At 41.5% G+C, this 19436-nt stretch overlaps 1 protein-coding gene across 2 annotated transcripts in view; it reads left to right on the plus strand.

Moving 5' to 3' along the window:
- Nucleotides 1–19436, plus strand: part of DOCK2 (dedicator of cytokinesis 2) — a 2833934-nt gene that overhangs the window by 404512 nt on the left and 2409986 nt on the right. For both annotated transcript variants that reach the window (XM_069654309.1, XM_069654310.1), the window contains exon 10: nucleotides 1929–2064. In XM_069654309.1, coding sequence (XP_069510410.1) covers nucleotides 1929–2064 — 136 coding nt within the window. The remainder of the gene's footprint in view (nucleotides 1–1928; nucleotides 2065–19436) is intronic.

Consider the following 19436-nt stretch of genomic DNA (forward strand, 5'->3'; position numbering starts at 1 on the left):
TTGCTAGTACTGCGGATGTCAGTATCATTAGTGATGATGGTGGAACGGTTTATTGTAAACACTGACATTGACATGCAGACATACGTTCGTTTTTGTAAAGTGCTGCTGTGTTTGAGGAGCCTCGTCATCTACTCTGATACAATATACATTCAATGCATATTTGCAGGACTTTTTGTCAACCAAAAAGGAATGTTGAGAAAAAGGTAAGCCATATACGCATGTGATATAGAAGACATGCAAAATATAGCCAGGAACAAAGTAGGCATGAACACCCAGTTAATTCGAAGTTGCAAAGTTTTAAAATGTGGCCTCACAACAAACATTCAAACAACGCTTTACTCTACTTTTCTGAGGCAGATTTCCGTCTTGCAGGATACACCATATTTAGACCATCTTTATTTGTACATGTATGTGCATGAGAAGGGGTGTGACATTCCCTTCAGGCAGATGTGTGAGGTCATTTTCTTTGACTGGTGCATTCGAGTTTTAAAATATGTGCAGTAGTCAACTGCATGGACCTTGGCATCTGGATACTGGTTACACAGAGAATGCCAATATGTTCGACATTGTGTCTCCATATCTCTCGTTCTCTGAATTTGTGGTACAAAACCTTGCCTTTACTGTTATAAAGTTGACGTGACATTCCAAGTTATGTTTGTGGACTTTCGTCCTCTGTGACATCAGTAACCCTCATTTGGAGTCCTGTTTTTGTTGACAGAATGACGGTAGTCCATGCTTTTACACTAACTGCAGTCTGAATGTTTTAATAGTGGACAGGCTGATCAACAGGGCTTTCTATAACTGACTCTATAGGAAATTGAGGTATTCTTGACTGGTATGAATTTAAAAGCTATGAGGATGTCATTGATCATTTCTAAGATGTTAAGACTTCACAAATTCAACGCAAAGGGCAGTGCGTTTTTTCCTGTATCTTACTTTCTTCATTTACAATCTCTGGTTTTCCCATCATTTGTTTTCATGATTATATGTATTTAACTCTTATTGTCTATGGTTAAAAATATTCACAAATTTGATCAAGGGGTGATTTTTCTTTTTCTGTTTTACCAATAGTAAAAAACGAGTTTAAGCCAGTACCACCTTTACAAATTTATCTATTAGTAACCCTTATTGGAAAAAATGTATGCATTTCTAAAGTTCACCCATTTCCTAAGCTAGATCCCTCAACCGAGTTAATCTCAGGTTTCCCAGTTCGTTGGTAACTGGAGAGTTCTTTCGAGAAATGGGACTCATGTTACTCTAGTGAGAACATTGTTATTTCATGTGCAGCACACCTGACACTTAAAACTGATAATGTAGTGGGGTGTTCTGCTCATAATGTCGTTAATGTGTGATGTTCATGTGGTGGGGCTAGGCTGGTCCTCACCCCGCAGTAGAGAGTTTACACATTTGTGAGTGATGGAACAGTAAGTTCCTGATCATGTTGATGAGCACTGTGACTTACACAAGAACATCACAATAGGATGTTCTAAATTATTATTTAACATAGTTGGTTGCAAATTGCCAGATCCTCAATGGTTTAACAGAAGGAGGTCATGCTATCAAAGCATGTTTTTGGAAATTGGAAAATGGTGCTTCAACATCGTGAATTCCGGCTTTCAAAAAAATATCTGCCTTTCATTACCTTGGTTTTTGCAAATTATCACAGTTCAGGAATCTTCCCAACTGACCATTTGTGTTCCTTGAAGGGAGCCTGTGTCTAGTTCATCCTCAAGTGCTGTGGTGATGAAAAATCAGAAACATTTTACAACTGCAATTTCATGGAGAAGCATAAAAAGTAGTTGGAGAATCAGATCTTTAAAAAAAAGCATACATCTAAAGGAGCTCTCTTCTTTCACCCTTAAAACAAAATGTAATAATGGAGCAGGTGCAAATGATGCAATTGTGTTGTTTTCTCTTTTAAACCTTAGGATCTTGGAAACAAAGACCTCAACAGAGAGAAAATTTATTTAGTTTGCCAAATAGTCAGGGTTGGGAGAATGGACCTGAAAGAGAACAATATAAAGAAATGCACGCAAGGATTGCGCCGACCGTTTGGAGTGGCAGGTACAGATTTTTTAATTGTTTTCTTTCTGCCTCTTATTTTTTGAGGGATGAATATACGTGCATGCCTGATTTTATGGAAAATGGAAGGGGCTCTGTATGCCAGTCATTTTACGGATAAGCTCTGAATAAGTAGTGTCGATGGATTGTCGATATCAAAATGTTATGTGCATAAGTAAGCACAAATGCTTTTCCTTTCTAGTGCACTTCACAACACATTTCTTTCCTGTGCCTACCTTTCAGGTATTAGGAGAGTCATAAGTAGGCTCACCTCTCTATAAATTACTTATTTTCAATTGTACGTCCAATACAATTATACATGCCTGGGAATCGAAAGCCGTTTTGGCTGTCACGCACAGACGTACACGCATCGAAAGCCGTTTTGGCTGTGACGCACAGATGCACCCGCATCGACAGCCGATTGTCCTGTTAGCATAGTTGCGAACATGACCCGTTCCAATCTGTAGGTGCTTATCCAGTCCTGGTTTTTATTTGCATTCTGGGACTTATAGTCCGAGTTTTATAATGGGAAAGGTGGAACTATGAGTCCCAGAATGCAAAGAAAAAAACAGGACTGCATAAACACCTACAGATTGGAATGGGTCACGTTGGCAAGTATGTGTTAGAATCTTGCCCATGTAAGTAAAAACTCAAACAGAGGGAATGCTCCTATCGATCTGTCAGAAATCATGCAACATAATTTACGAAAACGAGCAGCATCAGCATCGCTTCTCAGTGGAAGGACGTTCAGTGTCATATCATTAACTAGAACATATATATATTGTATTTGGTTTGCAGAAGGCTTTCAAAAATAAATTGTACATGAAGAGTTAATGCTTGTCCTTGCTGAAAGCAACTGCCAAATCAACATCAGCTTAGCCTTGAAACGGACAGTTGCCCATGTCTGTGCTCATGTGACGTTCAACGGTTTTGTAGCATTTTTCATCTGTCAAATCCCCTAGATCTTTAAAGTCTAACCCGCTTAAAAAGGCAGAGATTTGTAAGATAGTGAAGCTCATTGAAAATTTGGATTTGAGATTCACTTAATTGAGTTTACCCATTCATAATGCATTCTATTTTGCAAACAGGAGCATGCTAAAAATATTCAGAAATGTGATTATTACTTTGATATCTGAATGAAATGTTTTGAAATCAGTGGTAAAAGTGTACTGAAAAAAGTAGTGGAACTGTGATCTCGGTAGCGAAGAGGGTGGACGGAAGCATAGTGCACATGTGACAAGGTGTTGCAGCCGGGACATTGCAATAGAGTGACTGATATATGCATGGACAAATCCTCTATAGAGAATGGTGAATATGGTTGCAAAAAGTAGAGGAATGGCTCACTTCGATCACTGTTGGAAACCCAAAGTGTGAAAACTGCTGCAGGCCTGAACAGGGGGTGCAGATTGGAAACCCACCAGACAATCTGACATCCATCGGTAGCAACACCTTGATCTTACATAGCCACAAACAGCAACTTTATAATCTCGCGATGTCAGATGAGAAGGAGTTCTGCACTGATGGACAGAAACTTAACGAGGGCCCGTATTTCAAAAATTGTGCACCACTGCAATTTTGTATGATGTTAGAACTAGGACAAAAATAGCATTTGTCCAAAAAACATATTCTTTCATTGCATGTTTTCACCTTGGCAATGTTTCCCACACTGCTAATAGGGAATGTTGTTAGCACAAGAGGGGAAATTTGACGTGATGCACAAATGCAGTGAACACTTGTTATTATGTTATGTTATGTTATTTGGCATTTATATAGCGCTCTACATATCATTGGTATGACCTCAAAGTGCTTGTGGGTTGAACGCCATCGGGCATGATATTCCAGGTCAGTTGAGAGAGTAGGGTATTATAGGGTGCTTGGGTGCACTCAATATGTGTGCAGCTGATGCGATTTCCTGATGGTAGCTGCATCCTAACTTTGGGTGTGGAGGTATTGAGAGATCAGTTGAATGTGTGCAGTCTGGAGGATGGTCTCCAAGACTGGATTCTGGCAGCGGTATGCTAGGACAATGTCTGCCTGAGTGCTGAACATGTACTGGAACACGGTGTTTGTAATATGAACACTTGTTGGGTATCAGACCAGATGCACAGCCAAATCTAAAAACAGAAACTTGTTCTTGCGCAAGTGCAATTTTGCACAGTGTTAGTTCCTTTGCAAACATTGCCTTAGTCCTTAGTGCAACTACATACTGCTTTAGTTCATGTTTGCACCAGGGCAATATTTACCCTAATGCTAATACTGTACCTGTTATCACTAGGGCAAATACTTCCCTAGTTCAAAAATTCATTGAAAGAATACGCCCTTTTCACTTGGGCAATATTAACACCGGTGCTAACACTATGCAAAATCACACTTGGACTTTTGTAAAGGTTAGGTAATGAGATCCAAGCTAGGAATCCAGATATGAATCAATCCCCTTGACTTGCAGTCTGTGCAATTTTATAGAGTTCAAAGCAGTGCAGAAAATTACAATTCACAATCATTTAAACTGTCCTTTCTGTAGACAGCGCAAATGCAGAAATAACTGCTTGTTTCTAGGGAGATTAATGGAGAGAGTTGGAAACAATAAATGTTACTTTTTCTTCTCTAGCCTAATACTGACTGCGCTGATCCCTTGATCGGATTGTGTTACAACTTCTAATTTTCAAAATAACCCTGAGGTGGAGGCAAAATTATTTCAGTCATCTTGTGCTCGTTCGGGCCTCTGAATATGTGATAAGTCAAGATAAATGTGTTTTTCTTTCTTTTGGTCAAAGTAAAACCAGCAATGAAGCAATGTTTTATTTATTTTTGAGTTGTATAGTGTGCTAACTCAAGGGGTTGATGCTTCAAAGCACTTGGGAAAAACAAAAGTATCCATCAGGTACACTACAAAGGTGTGACACATATACAAGGACTGGGAAGCATGGGATGAGGTTTCCAATCCAAGTAGTCTAATTAGTTGCAGTTTGTATCAGAGATCTGAACTGATATTTGGGATATATAGTGTGGCTGATGCTCTTGCTAGAGCCCCATTGCTTACAGACATTCTTGCAGGTGCTTCATATTACAACAAGCATGAAACAAGTGAACATAGGAACAGGTCAAGTAACCTTTTAGAGGACAGAGCAGGCACATTTGAGGTTATCCGTGAATGGCTAAATATGGCTGTGCAGCAGAAGTGCTAGTCGTAGGATGTAAGTGCAGTAAAATGAAGTATAGGAGTCATTGCAGGAGGGAAAGTTACTTGAGTAATGTGCATGGACATATCTCAGTTGGAGCTTCTCTTTATGGAGCTAGAGTTTCACATTCCCTTTGAACTGCGTGAGGGCATTTTCTGTTGTCAGTATTGTGGGGAGGTTGTTCCAGCATTTTGGCCATAATACTGTGAGGGATCTCCCGCCCTGTTTCAGTCATTTAAACGCTGATGTTGTTAGGATGTTAACCTGCAATGCTGTGTGCAGTCATACCCACTAGGGGTGGCTGTTTGAAAGGTAGTGTTGCCGGGTCGGAATCCAAAAGACCATAATCTCTGTTTTAGAGGAACTAAGGCTGAGATTGTCATATATGGTCAGGGTTAGGCTCCTGGTTTGTTCAAGGTGTACTGAGAACATTTTCTCCTGTACAGTGAGCCCAAGAATTCTGAGGTAGGGGGCAACCAGAGCTTGGTTGATCCCCAGTGCCACAAGAGGTTTCTACTGGACTTGGCTCATGACATTCCTTTGGCAGGTCATTGAGGAGTAACCAAGACATCTGACAGGTTGTCAGCACATTTTGTACTGGCCCCAGATGGATGTAAAATAAAGGAAGGTTTTTGTGCTACTGACAAACTTGCCAAGCTTCCGGTAAGTCAGGCAAGGCAACCAAGGGCCCCGTAATTCCACTAGCAGTGGTTGGGCAGCCTTTCAAGAGGATAATATAAGATATTGTGGGTCCATTTGATCCCCAAATTACTTTGGGGAACTGGTACATTTTAGTGGTGGTAGGTCATGGTACGTGCTACCCAGAAGCCCCACCCCCTCAAAAAATCATAGCACCGGAGGTAGAGAAGGCTCTGATTGTGATACTCCCATGAGACAAAATTTTCTTTTTGACATGGCACCCATATTGATTTCCACATATATGAAAGAAATGTGGGAGGAGTGTGGAATGACTTACACTTTCTGTACAACTTTCAATTCAATATTTGTTTATGGTTTTACGAAATATGAACATGGGAGAAGAACACATTGCGTGGGTGGCCCTTTTATATGCTCGCCCCACAGCCGATGTTAAAACTAATGGCTTATTGTCGGAATCTTTTGATTTACATAGGGGCACTAGGCAAGGTTGTCCATTGTCCCCATTGTTGTTTGTCCTAGCCATTGAACCGCTGGCTATTGCATTGAGATGTGAGTTGAATTTGCAAGGTGTTTCCTTTCACGGTGTTGAACAGAAGATTTGGTTCTACGCAGATAATCTTTTATTAGTTTTGAGGAACTTGGATTTGTCTTTGCATTCGTTGATGAACACACTTAATTGGTTTCATGAAGTGGCTGGATATAAGATTAACTGGTCTAAATCGGAGGTAATGCCGGTGACTACACATTGTGATAAGTCTTTGGTGGTGGGGTTTGGATGTCAATGGTGTGAGAAAAAACTGAAGTACTTGGGGGTTTGGTTGACTCCGGATGTCAGTGATATGGTTGAAGAGAACATGGGTATGGTTTGTAAGGAACTGAAATTGAACGTCCAAAGGTGGTCGGTATTGCATCTATCTCTGTGGGGTAAGGTAAATGCGCTAAAGATGAATTCTGCACTAAAAATTAATTATATTCTGAGTATGCTTCCCCTGAAAATTGGTCAATCTTTTTGGAAGTTGATTGATACCACTCTCCAGTCCTTTCTTTGGGATGAGAAACCGCCAAGACTGAAGCTTTGGAAACTCCAGCTTCCGGTTGAGAAGGGGGGACTAGGTGTCCCAAATTTTAAGGCATATCATTTGGCCTTCTCGTGCCAATTTGTTCTTCCTTTTTTGAAGGATTCTCCTAGTGTGTGGGCGATGGCAGAGGCAAGTGTGATGGGCCCACTCGCCCCAAGAGCGATATTCACGACTGTTAGCAAACATGGTAGTAGATGCCCCTTGACAGAGTTTCTAAGAGACGTTTGGAAGAATATCTATGATATGTGTGGATCGGTTGTTCTGAAATCGCCTGATGCATCTCTGTGGTTGAATAAAGCTATAACGGACAATGGCAAGTTGTTGTTTTGGCCGGAGTGTTTTCTTGGTGGAATTCAATGGATTAGTGATGTTTTTAAAGATGGAAAATGGATAGACTTTGCTGAGTTAAGTGCTACTTTTACTGTTGAAAATGTTTCTATCTCGGACTTCAGGAAATTGAAGAGATGTATTGGTGAAGTGCATTGTGACGGGGATGCGAATGTTGAACTTTTCACTACTGGCGTTCAGCCACTTGCGAGTAGGGTTTATCATCGAATTGTATCGAATTATAAGGAGAATACTGAATTACTTAATGAATGGAGCAGAAGAGTGGGTTGTGAAATCACTTCTGACCTGTGGCTTGTGATGTATGCGAATGTGAAGCTTTGTTCGATAAGTTTGACTGAACGTTCGAGACAAATTAAAATTCTCAATAGAGTTTTTTGGAGCCCGGAAAGGCTTAAAAATAGAGGTTTGTCTGGTACTGATGTTTGTTGGTGTTGCTGGAGTGAGAAAGGCAGTATGGAACATTTGCTGTGGGACTGTGTGAGGGTTCGTGGTTTTTGGCATGAGGTTTGTATTATTTGTCTCGGGGTTCTGAACCAAAATATTGACTTGGATTTTTAGACTATGGTGCTAGGCTGCGATGATTTACTTGACGACCTTTCACTATCGGAAAAGAAATTTTTGTTCAGAGGTGCTTCTATTTGCAAAAAAATGATTTTGAGGAGCTGGAAATCGTGTGTCTCACCAATATTGGAGGATTGGATTACAGAAATGAACTGCTTAGCGAATATTGAGAAATTTATTTACAGAAAAATGGGGAAATTGAGTTTATATACGAAGGTCTGGGGAGATTTTTTGAGTAGGTACTAGTTCATCGTTAAATTCTTTCTTTTTCTATTCCTACATGTTTATATCCTTTATGCTGTGTTATGATACTTTGTGATTTATTGTTCAGTCCTGTTCTAAGTACTAAAATTAAAATAAAGAATTAAAAAAAAACCTTTCAAATCCAAAATTAGTGAGCTTGTGGAGAGATTCAACACGACGATTAAAGGCATGATAGGTGGCTTCGAAGACAATGCTATGTTCTTCCACAATTCCTGCAGTTTACTAAGAGAGAGGTGCCACAGAACGTGACATGGTTCAGTCCCTTTGAACATCTGTTTGGTCGTCCTGTCAGGGGTCTTCTAAGTCTGGTGAGAAAAGGGTCGGAAGAAAACCCCTGAGGCCCTACTCACGATTTAGTGGATTATGTGCTTGGCCTAATACATGGAACAGTAGCACCCGGGCGGGGGGAGCCAGCCAATCAGATGGCTAGGAACGCAGTCTGAGGAAGAGAGTGACCACCTCCCAAACTTGCAACACAGAAGCCACAGATGGGTCACCAGAGGGGATGAACATCTCCTGTGACCTATTACAACAACTACACGTCTTCCAGTGGCTTTTGTGTTGTGCCAGTTTGCTTGGTTTTTTCCATTGATTCCAGGTCACACCGAGTTGAAGTGTCCATGTTATTGACACAAGAGAGAGCAAACCTGTAAACCCAGAATTCACTGGATGTCTGGCTAGGTAAGGAACACGCTGGAGGGGGAAGTCTCTAAGATGTTAAGCTATGCCATAACCCATGGGCTTGCATGGTGGTGCAGGTACCTAAAATGTCCATGCTGCCAGTGACTCCTCTATGACTAGTGAGGAAAGTTGTTTTCCTCTTAAAAAGGGAAGAAGCTGAGAATGTGAACATTAATATGTAGGATATCTTTGAGTTCTAGGTACAACTTTATAAAACAAGTACAATTTAGTAACTATCGCAGGGGTCCAGTCCTTCATTACAACAATCAGTGTCACTATATTCTCCAAACTAAAATATTAATCTCCACGCACTGCACACATTCAAGGGCAAGTGATGGGGTGTTTATCATTTTTGTTTTCCAGATCCCTGTCATTGAAACTTTCGAAAAGAAATGCACCAGTCTGTTTTCCTTTTTGGGTAAAATACCTGTGGAACAATGCATCATGTCCAAAAATGTCATCATACATTAGATGTTGAAACTATATGCAGGTCACTATAAAACAATAAAAACATTTGAAGAGCCTTGCATATAAAATGCATATAGCAAAACCTTAAAGATAATATATCCTGAAATACAGCACGGATAACAAACTACAATGCCTCAAACCCATCCCTACCTTGATGTTATTGGTAACATGCAATATTATCTAGATTATTCTTCTGCTAGGCACATACCTCAGGAAATTTGATTAGCTATGGGATAAAAAGACCCCCTATGCTGTTATAAGGATATTGCAAGTCACTGAGGAGTTTTGTGACCAAATAAAGGCTCAGGTACAAAGGCTGAATTCCTTTATAAGGTCACAGAACTACAAGGTGACTTGCAATAGTTTTTTTTTAATATATTGTAGGGGTATTTTATTTCTTATAATACATGTGCACACAAGGTCATTCTCTTTGATACATCGTCTCTTGCATAAAATAATGTATGAGTTCCTTCCTCCATTTGTTGACCCATATAATCAATATAGTATCTGTATGGATTTAAAAAAGCAAAACTGCAGCTCCTAATGTGTTGCAGAAAAATATCTCAGTTTAAAAAAACATTATTGAAAACAGCTTTCATTTTGTGCTTGAAAATAAGTAATACCATGCAGAAGCTTGATCACATGAGTTAAACTCCATCAGTGCAAAGGTTAATGGCTGTAAAGTGACACACAAAACGACTCTGCAAGCAAGGAATTTGAAAAGGATTTAATAGCTTTTATTAGGCACGGCAGTTGAATTCTCTCTGCTTGCTCAAGAAGCAGGCATTGCGACATCACAACTTACGTGTAATAACTGATTACAGTAGTTGTGATGTCAGTTCAATTTCTATTTGCGGGTCAGTTGTGATGTCACCGCTAGCCTGTAATAAGAACATTATATACCGGCTTTCACATAGGAGATCCCACCGGGCCAGTTCTATAAAATATCTGTGGATATTCCACTCTCTATTAACACTGCTAGAGTTGTAGATACAGGGCACGACCCTCTAATGCCAAATTGTGTAAGGAGCAACTGCAGAATTACATTAGCACATGTTAAATTAGTGCCAATATTCCTATCCAATGAATTAGTGTTCTGATATGTGCCTCATGATGTGTACCATAGTTCCCAATTCCATTGACACTTGTAACTCTGGGGCACCACATGGTAAACACAATTGGGTTTATTAAAAGCCAATCCTTTACCTAATGCGTATTGTTCCATTAAGTACAGACAATAATCCCCAAATCAGTTATTGAACCTTGATATTACTGCACTTCAGTGGAATAATGTGGCTTCACATTTATTGATCTGACAGGCCTCTTTATTATTGGTTGATATCCATGGGTCAAGGTAGTGAAAGGAAGGAACCATCTACATTTGAGAACAACACAATGATACTTGATCTAAAACACTTAGGAGGATTGCACCCCATGTATTTAATTTTTGGACAAAGTGATTTTCAAACATTTTATTTTTAAAACATTCTTCAAAAGTAATCAAGAGCTTTTGCACACCCATGTTATGTACAAGATTATGTTTTTGAATGAAGCAAATAAGTATCAAAATGTGAACTTCATTTAGATTCAACATGTCAGCACTCATTGACACTAGTTATTCATATAGGTCATTTGCAGGTGCACAGAACAGTGCTTTGGCAAAGACACTCCCTTGTTCAACTCTCAGAGACTGCAAATACTCTGGTTTTCTTATCTTTATTGTTTGTCCAAACCAAGGAAAATCCTTCATATGCAATCTGATTACTGCTTCCTAGACAGACCGAGGCATGTCTGAAAGTGACAAAGAATGACACAATCCCTATGGAGCCACATTATGTATTCCTTATTTTATCCAAGAAGTAGTTTCTGGAAAATATTTCTAATGCATTGGCTAAAAGAATCGGTTGATAGTTAAATGATAAAAAATGTTTTTAAAAAGGTGTTCCGGGTGACCAAATTGTATCTCTGCTACAGGTAAGGTAGATGGTTCTTCCTTTAACAACTTCTCTTTGTTCTTCTGCAACCTCCCAGAAGACATTGAAAAACAAAGTAATGTAAGATAGACTTTTGTCTCACTCTTATGTGTACATTTAGGTGGGTACTTCAGAAAATGTAGTGTTTTTCCCCTACGTATGAAGTGTTTACGGTCCTTAGAATTTAATTTAGGGAGAGTCCCTGCAGGGTCCATTGTTTCCTAATTCATACTTTCAGGTTGCGGGAGCTTCACTCTGTCTACAGCAATTTACTCTATTTCCCATAAAATTGCATACTGATACGGATAGTGTGTTTGTTTTGAAAGTGGTAAGATAAAAAGAACATTTGCTGGGTGCTGGGCTGACCAAAATCGAGATATATGGCATAATGTCAATCTATGTAATTGCAATTTAGTCACATCTAAATTTGTTACAACATCATGCATCTTTTCCCAAAATAATGAATCCTTCATTACTCCTATCCAGACTTCCTTGGTGGGACTTTTATTTGAATTTCATGTTGTTGTGCTCCATTATGTAGCAACAGAGAAGTCAATCCTATTCAAGAAAAAGACAGCCATAAGAAAACATTTTACCTTATCCCACAAATGTTCACCCAAATCAGGAGATTATACTAAATAGAGCCACCATGAATGTACTTTAAGTGACATTAATGCCACTAAATGAGTACCACAGGAGATATTAAACAATTTCCCTGTGGAATAGATACAGTGCAGGAGGAAGTCCTCCATGGGCTGGATGCAGCACTGTGAATGCAGGTCTGACAGAACATGAGCATGGAGAGGAATGCAAGGGTGGAGGAACATAGATACCTCACTTTGCTATAAGGCCTGCATTTAAGCAGTGGTTTTCAAACTGTGGGGCTGGTCCTGCTGGGGGGTCTCTAGGATGGCAGAGTGGGGGGGGGGGATGACGGCAGAGGAAACCTTGAGCACTACATGCGAGATAGTGAAAAACAATAATTAGCATGAAAGTCAATTAAGTTTGACAAAATGGAAGAAATGGGAGATGTATGTTGAGGGACAAAATCCAGGTGGGCTGCCGAGTTTTGAAGAGTCTGCAGGGTTTTCAACTAGAGGTGGAATATTAAGATAAAGAATTTATAAATAGTAGAGACCTGCATGAAGTAAGGCTGACACTGAACACAACTACACGCAGAAAGGTTCCATAGAGAGGAAATCTGCTGCAGGAGATGCAGATAGTAGTAGTAAGATGAGAACAATTGGCATATACTAGGGATTACCAACAGTTGATTGTAAAATTTAAAATCAAAGTTCTTAATTGTAGGGGCTAGAATGATTCAAGTCCCTAAAGGAGGATGGGGCTGGATGCCCAGCGATTGTTATGGCTATGTGGGCTATATCAGGGTTTGCCCTAAATAAGTTAATACTCCTTCACTGAGAGAGGGCAGCTATTAACCTCAAAACGGCGTGCATAAGAAGTTATATCCTCATTCAGATTGATGTGGATGTCGTTCTTATTCATCCTAATTATTTTACTTGATGTATATTACAAATTGTATTATATTTTGAAAAGATCATGCTTACATGATCTAAGAGTAATGGTTCCTAAAAAGAATGATTATGTGTTGCAACACAGCAAAATGTTTTCCTCCATGAAACTGCATTTATTTATATATACAGGGAGGAACAATGCTCATTTGATCACAAATATATGTACAATATCTAACACTCAGATTTGACGGGAAGCAGTGAGCTTCTCATAGCGGGGTGAGTTTGAGTGACATTCTGACCAGGTGGTGGGGGGAGTGAATCGAATTGTCACAGGGGACAATACATCGGTGGACATACATAGATTAAAGACAACCAATATTTGACATTTCTAAGTGCAGGTAGGCGGTACAGCCAGCTGTGTTCGGGATGTGACCATGATGGGTAAAGTGCTAGAGAGGAGACAGAGAAAGTGAGGGCAGGTTGGAGGCGAGGGAGTTTTTTTAGCTAGCAGGCAGATCAGTGGTAGGTTAAGTGGGTAACTCCGAAGCAGGGAGTTAGGCTTTTAGTTTGGTCTACGAATATTGCTAATATCTATAACTTTTACACACACCTCTTAAAAGCAGCTGACCAACTGATGCTCTATTTGGCCAGACTGCTCATTGCAATCTTTTCAGTCGCAACTTACTTTTCATAAATCTAACATCTCCTAAATGTTCAGAAGTAAAGAATATGTTCTCAAATATTTGGGAACCTGAAGGTTCTGAAAATTAATAGGACGATCAAGTTTCTAATAATAGAGATCAAAGTTAGTTAAGTGTACAAATCCTTCAATATTAAATGTACTTTGATCTTTTTCCTTAAGTTTCACTACTAATTGTTCTTTTTAGGTGGCAATATCTTTGACAAGAAGGCAATAATTTTATAGGGAGTATTTGGCCTGAACAAGAGGAAAGACTATACATGCATATTTCCATATGTGTTAATATTTCTGAGATTAGCCCTGTATGATGGAGAATATTTCTTGGAAAATGGAAAAAAATGGAAATCAAGAACAGATGTCAGGTTCATCAAATACTGAATCTCCACACTCGTCCCATGCATGGGCGGGGAGTTTAAGGATGTAGAAGGGGGAGACTGGCACAGAGGTGGCATGGTGATTTCTATAGACTTTTATTAGGAAAATAAAGAGAAAACATAACTTTGCCTATCTCTAAGAGGGGTGTCCCTGCCTTAACTAAATCGCTACAGGTTCTGTCAGAATGTCTGTGTAAACCAATCGCCCACCGTCCTCTGTCAAAACCCTACTTCTGTCCCTTATACTAAAAACTAAACTAGAGATAAAGTAGACCGCCTTGGTCAAGAAGAATAACTCCCTTCTTCTGGACTGGGGATAAAAGTTCACTTCCAGGCTTTGGTTTCTTCTTAGCGAATTGACTCCCTTCCCTGGATCAAAATTGTCCTCCACCCTAAAAAGTCAAAGTTCCAACACTTCTCTCTGCCAGGCACAATACAGTGTATCACAAAGTCTTTTCATCTTTGCTAGCCAGGAGAATGACTTCCTTCTCCTGGTATCTGGATTTTAAATTTAAACACAACCAGGGGGAATGACTCCCTTCCTCTCGCCTTGGTTACCAAGAGAATGACTCCATTTTCCTGGTACTCTTGATCCTTCTTTAAGGATATTTTGCAACAGTCAATCGTGCTTCTTCTCTACTTCTTTGCTCTCGCAGACTTTGTTCACTCACCTGCCAAGTACTGCCCCGAGGAAGATGACTCATGTCTTTTTCTCAATACGTGTCCTTTCGAGTTAGTAAAGAGAATGCCTCCCTTCTTCTGGCCTGGCATGTCCTATGGCCAGGGGAATGGCTCCCTTCCCCAGGTTTCTTAGCCCTGATTTCCAGTTTAGGGCCACCAGGAGGTCATGTATCACGCACCTTCAAAGACACAGTTCTCAAACATAAAAATGGTCTAAACCCCTAGCTTCTCCTCTTCTTTGATTTGACTCACTTGGTAACTCTCTCTACCAAGTACTGCGACATTGAATATGACTCATGTTACTTTCTGACTTTGGGTCCTAGACCCTGGTTTCTTTCTCTCTTCTATTCGGCCCACTAGGCTTACTCTCTCACTAATTATTGCGACAAGGAAGATACCTTGCTTCTTGATTTGGGTCCCAGACCCCGGTTCCTCTCACACTTTCTTCTCAAGCCCCCACCGGCGTCAAAATTGAGCCATTTAGCTTCTTGGGCTCCTGGACATACTGCTTATCCTCCGTGCGTGCTTGCTGTTGTTCGTCGGGTGGCGCAGGTGCTTATCTGCTTGCCTGGGCTGGCCCTGTGCTTTTCCTTCCCGACACCAGCTTCCAATCTCCAGTTCTGCTCTGGACCAGCCCCACGCTCTTGGTTACTTCGCTCTCACGAGGCCAGATGACTTCCTTCTTCCCCACGCCCTCTTCGAATATCCCAGGCTGACTGGTCCCTCACTCTGGTCTTCTGGTATGGTTATGTCTCTCCCAAATGCAGCTCCTCGGACTTCAAAACTTACTTTGCAAGTCCCTTGTCAGTTTTTATCTCTGTCTCACAACCACTCCCCTGCCGAAAGATAGAATTGTCATTACAATTCTACCAAGTGTTCTTCATGGCTCTGCACCTCCTCCTCATCCCAGTACTTATCTGGTACACTCCCTTTGGGTAGTCCCTACTCTTCTTCGTCTCTGTATTTCCTTGAGTCACAGACTTGCAAAGGTACATAGCGGTACTAGGTGAAGTGTTAGAGTAAAGTGTTATGGGGTATGTAGTTGGGTGAGGTGTTGGGTTAGGGATGCCATACCATGTTCTCTCGAGATGTCTTCCCTTCTCCTCAGAGGGGAAATCTCCTCCAATGAGATCCTCCTGTTGGATACCACCATCATGGGGACTTTGGGGTAGCGGCCTCACCACCCTGGTCTCATGGGAGGGGTCTCACTCTTGGGAGAAGTGACATCTCGGGATTTGTCACATAGGTAAGGGTGACAGTTGGAGAAAGTGTTGGCCCAAGGGATGGTCTGTGGGAAAATCCATTAATGGAAAAGGGAGAGGAAGTGAAAAATGACATTAATTCAATAATATATGGTCATTAAAAAATATAATCAATGGCTCACCATAGAACCCATTTTTGCTCGAAATCATGTTGATTTTCATTTATGGGCACTGAGTATTATTGCGTCTTGATCTGCCCTTTAACTGAGGGTCCATGTTATAATATTGAGTCACTTCTTTTATTTTGCATGTTTTCAGTTATTAGCACCTAGATTTGTATTACTGTTCCTTTCTGCCATTGGTAGAAGTAATTAATACCAGCCCAGACGGTAAATATTGTCTCACTTTGTCATACCCAAGAGGGAGCAGTGAAGGACTTTGTTTAGAATTACAGATATACATCTATCAACTATGGTGCTTTAGTCCACTGAGGTTTCAGAGTGGATTCAGATATACAACAAGTGCGATGCCTGTGCTGTCTAAGATGTCACTTGGAGCACCCAGGAGTAACGCACACTGTAGCTTAAACCCACCCACCTGTGATTTTATGTTGTGAAGGCTGCCCACGCTGCACTAATTATCCAACCTCAGCACTGTCGTCATTGGCTAGCAGTGCAAGGAGTGCTGAGGGGAGGCGTGTGAAAGCTTTATTCAAGATGCAAGCAAGTCACTTTACTCAATTATGCAAAGGTGTACCTGGTGTCATGCCACCAACACCCAAACACCCTATTTAGTCACCAAAACATTTTATATGTGGCATCCTGCCATCAACCTCTACTTCCCTAACCTCTAGCGTCCCCTGCCTCTAAATGTGGCTCTGTGGCAGTGTGGGAGCCGCAGGTCACACAGTTTGTGGGAGCTTTGGCTCCCAGTCTGTTAAAGGCTGAGTGGCCATTGGCAGCGCAGGAGCCACTGCTCTCACAACATGTCAGAAATGTGCCTCCTTCTCTAGCAGGCAGTCCAAATGCAAAAAGCCCCAAAAATTACCGAACCGTAATGTCCACAAAATTGGTTCCTGAATTTTCATAAAAATGTTTAATTTTATTTCAAAGCATGCAATGAGGACAAACAAGACCTGCAGGAAAAGACGGTTCCGCATATTTCTTTTTAACTTGAAACATTTGCATTGTATTGACACATAACCAAACACACAAAAGAGACCCAAAAATGCGCAGTCTGCAGCCTGTCCCTTCGAGTAAGCACTGCTTAACTTGACCTGCTGACATCATCCACACCATCACCCCGAGACATGTCACAAGCCATCGGGCTACAGGTTTGACCATTCTATTGCCTGGTGTGGTAATAAAAGACTGCAGCCCTGAGTAGACAACTGCGTATTGACATATTTTATGTGACAGAATATTCTCCCCCTGGATGCTCAATCACTATTGAGCACTGGGAAAGTGTGACATTCCGCACGTGTGCAAGCACTTCATTTTACCACTACACAGCCTGCAGAGGCTGCACCAAAGTCGCGGTTGTTAAGGTACCGGGTACCGGGTAAACTTGGCGCGAAGGTACTCCGCGCCCCTATCATGGAGGGCACGATGAACAATACATACAGCCTTGAATTTGATCCGTTCGGACACTAGAAGCCAGTGAAGGGTTCGAAGCACCAGGGTTATATGGGCACCAAAAGGGGAGCCAGTAGCAACCCGCACTGCAAGATTCTGCAAACGCTGTAATCGTTGTACCTGACCCTTGGTTTGGGCCAGGTACAAAGAGTTGCAGTAATCTAAGCGCGATAGTCCCATGGCAGCCCCCACCGGTGGACGAAGTGAGGCTGGAATCATGGGAAGAAGCTTCCTAAGGGCCTTGAGCTGGGAATGACCAGCTTGGCAGACTGCTGTAATCTGTTTGTCCATATTAAGTGTGGCTGAGAGAATAACCCCCAGATTGTTCACCTTACTAACCGAGTCTGGTAGAGGACCCAGAGATTCAAGCCAAAAGGAGGACACCCAAAGTGTGAGATCAGGAGGGGCACCCAACACCATCACCTCAGTTTTGTCCCCATTCAATTTAAACCAATTGCAGTTCACCCACTCACCTACCAGCCCACAGGGTAAATTTATCTATCTTTGTCACATCCAAGAGGGTGCAGTGAAGGACTTTGTTTATAATTACAGAGAGATAGCTATCAACTATGGTGCTGTGCGCTAAGATATCACTTGGAGCACGCAGGAGTAACGCACACTGTAGTTTAAACCCACCCACCTGTGATTTAATGTTGTGAATGCCCCCCACGCTGCACTAATTATCCAACCTGAGCACCGTCGTCATTGGCTAGCAGTGCAAGGAGTGCTGAGGGGAGGCGTGGGGAAGCTTTATTCAAGATACAAACAAGTCACTTTCCTTAATTAAGCAAAGGTGTACCTGGTGTCAGGCCACCAAAACCCACGCACCGTTTTTAGTCCTCAAAACATTTTGCATGTGGCATCCTGCCATCTACCTCTACTTCCCTAACCTCCAGTGTCCCCTGCCTCTAAATGTGGCTCCCTGGTGGTGTGTGAGCCACAGATCACACAGTTTGTGGGAGCTGTGGCTCCCAGACTGTTAAAGGATGAGTGGCCATTGGCAGCGCAAGGCCGAAATAATCATGGGTATAGCTGTGTTCTAGTAGAATGATGGTGTATAGTAGAGATTAAGCGTAGCGATGTGATATGAGTGAGTGGCCATTGGCAGCGCAGGAGCCACTGCTCTCACAACGTGTCAGAAATGTGCCACCTTCTCTAGTGGGCAGTCCAAAAGCAAAAAAGCCCCCAAAATTACCCAACCGTAATGTCCACAAAATCAGTGCCTGATTTTGTATAAAAAATGTTTTATTTCAACACATGCAATGAGGACAAACAAGGCCTGCAGGAAAAGACGGTTGCGCACATTTCTTTTTAACTTTAAATAATTGTAGTGTATTGACACATAACCAAACACACAAAAGAGACCCAAAAATGCACAGTCTGCAGCCTGTCCCTTCGAGTAAGCACTGCTTAACCTGACCTGCTGATATCATCCACACCATCCTTCCAAGACATGTCACAAGCCATCCGGCTACAGGTTTGACCATTCTATTGCCTGGTGTGGTAATAAAAGACTGCAGGCCTGAGTAGGCAACTGCGTATTGACATATTTTATGTGACAGAATATTCTCCCCCTGGATGCTCAATCACTACTGAGCATCTACTGATGTTTATCTTTAAAGCGCCCAAGACCAGACACGTGAACAGGATGGGAGGGAACATAGCAACACACGGACACATAGAGGCAGGGGGCTGGACTTACAGGGGTGGGGGGGGTGCGGATATATAGCAACAGCATGGGGAATAGGAAGGTGGGGTAAACAGTGATACACGTGTTAACATTTACATTCATATTTCTATCCAGATGCGATTCAGGCTAATGTTTACAGCTCCACCCAAGTTTTAGACATGCCAACATTTGCATTTCTATCTAGAAGCGACTCTGGCTAACGTTCACATTCCTGTCAGGCTAATGTTCACAGTTCTAACTAAGTACTCAATTAATTCCGTCCATTTCATCCACTCAATCCTTTTCTTCCATTCCATCTATTCCACCCACATCATCCATTCCATCGACTCGGTTCATTCCGTCCGTTTCATCCATTCTGTCCACCCCATCCATCTATTCCATCCACTTCTTGAAAGGATGAACACAT

This window comes from Ambystoma mexicanum, chromosome 3q (assembly GCF_040938575.1).
Source record: "Ambystoma mexicanum isolate Mex_15411 chromosome 3q, UKY_AmexF1_1, whole genome shotgun sequence".
In the NCBI taxonomy this organism is placed as follows: domain Eukaryota; kingdom Metazoa; phylum Chordata; class Amphibia; order Caudata; family Ambystomatidae; genus Ambystoma; species Ambystoma mexicanum.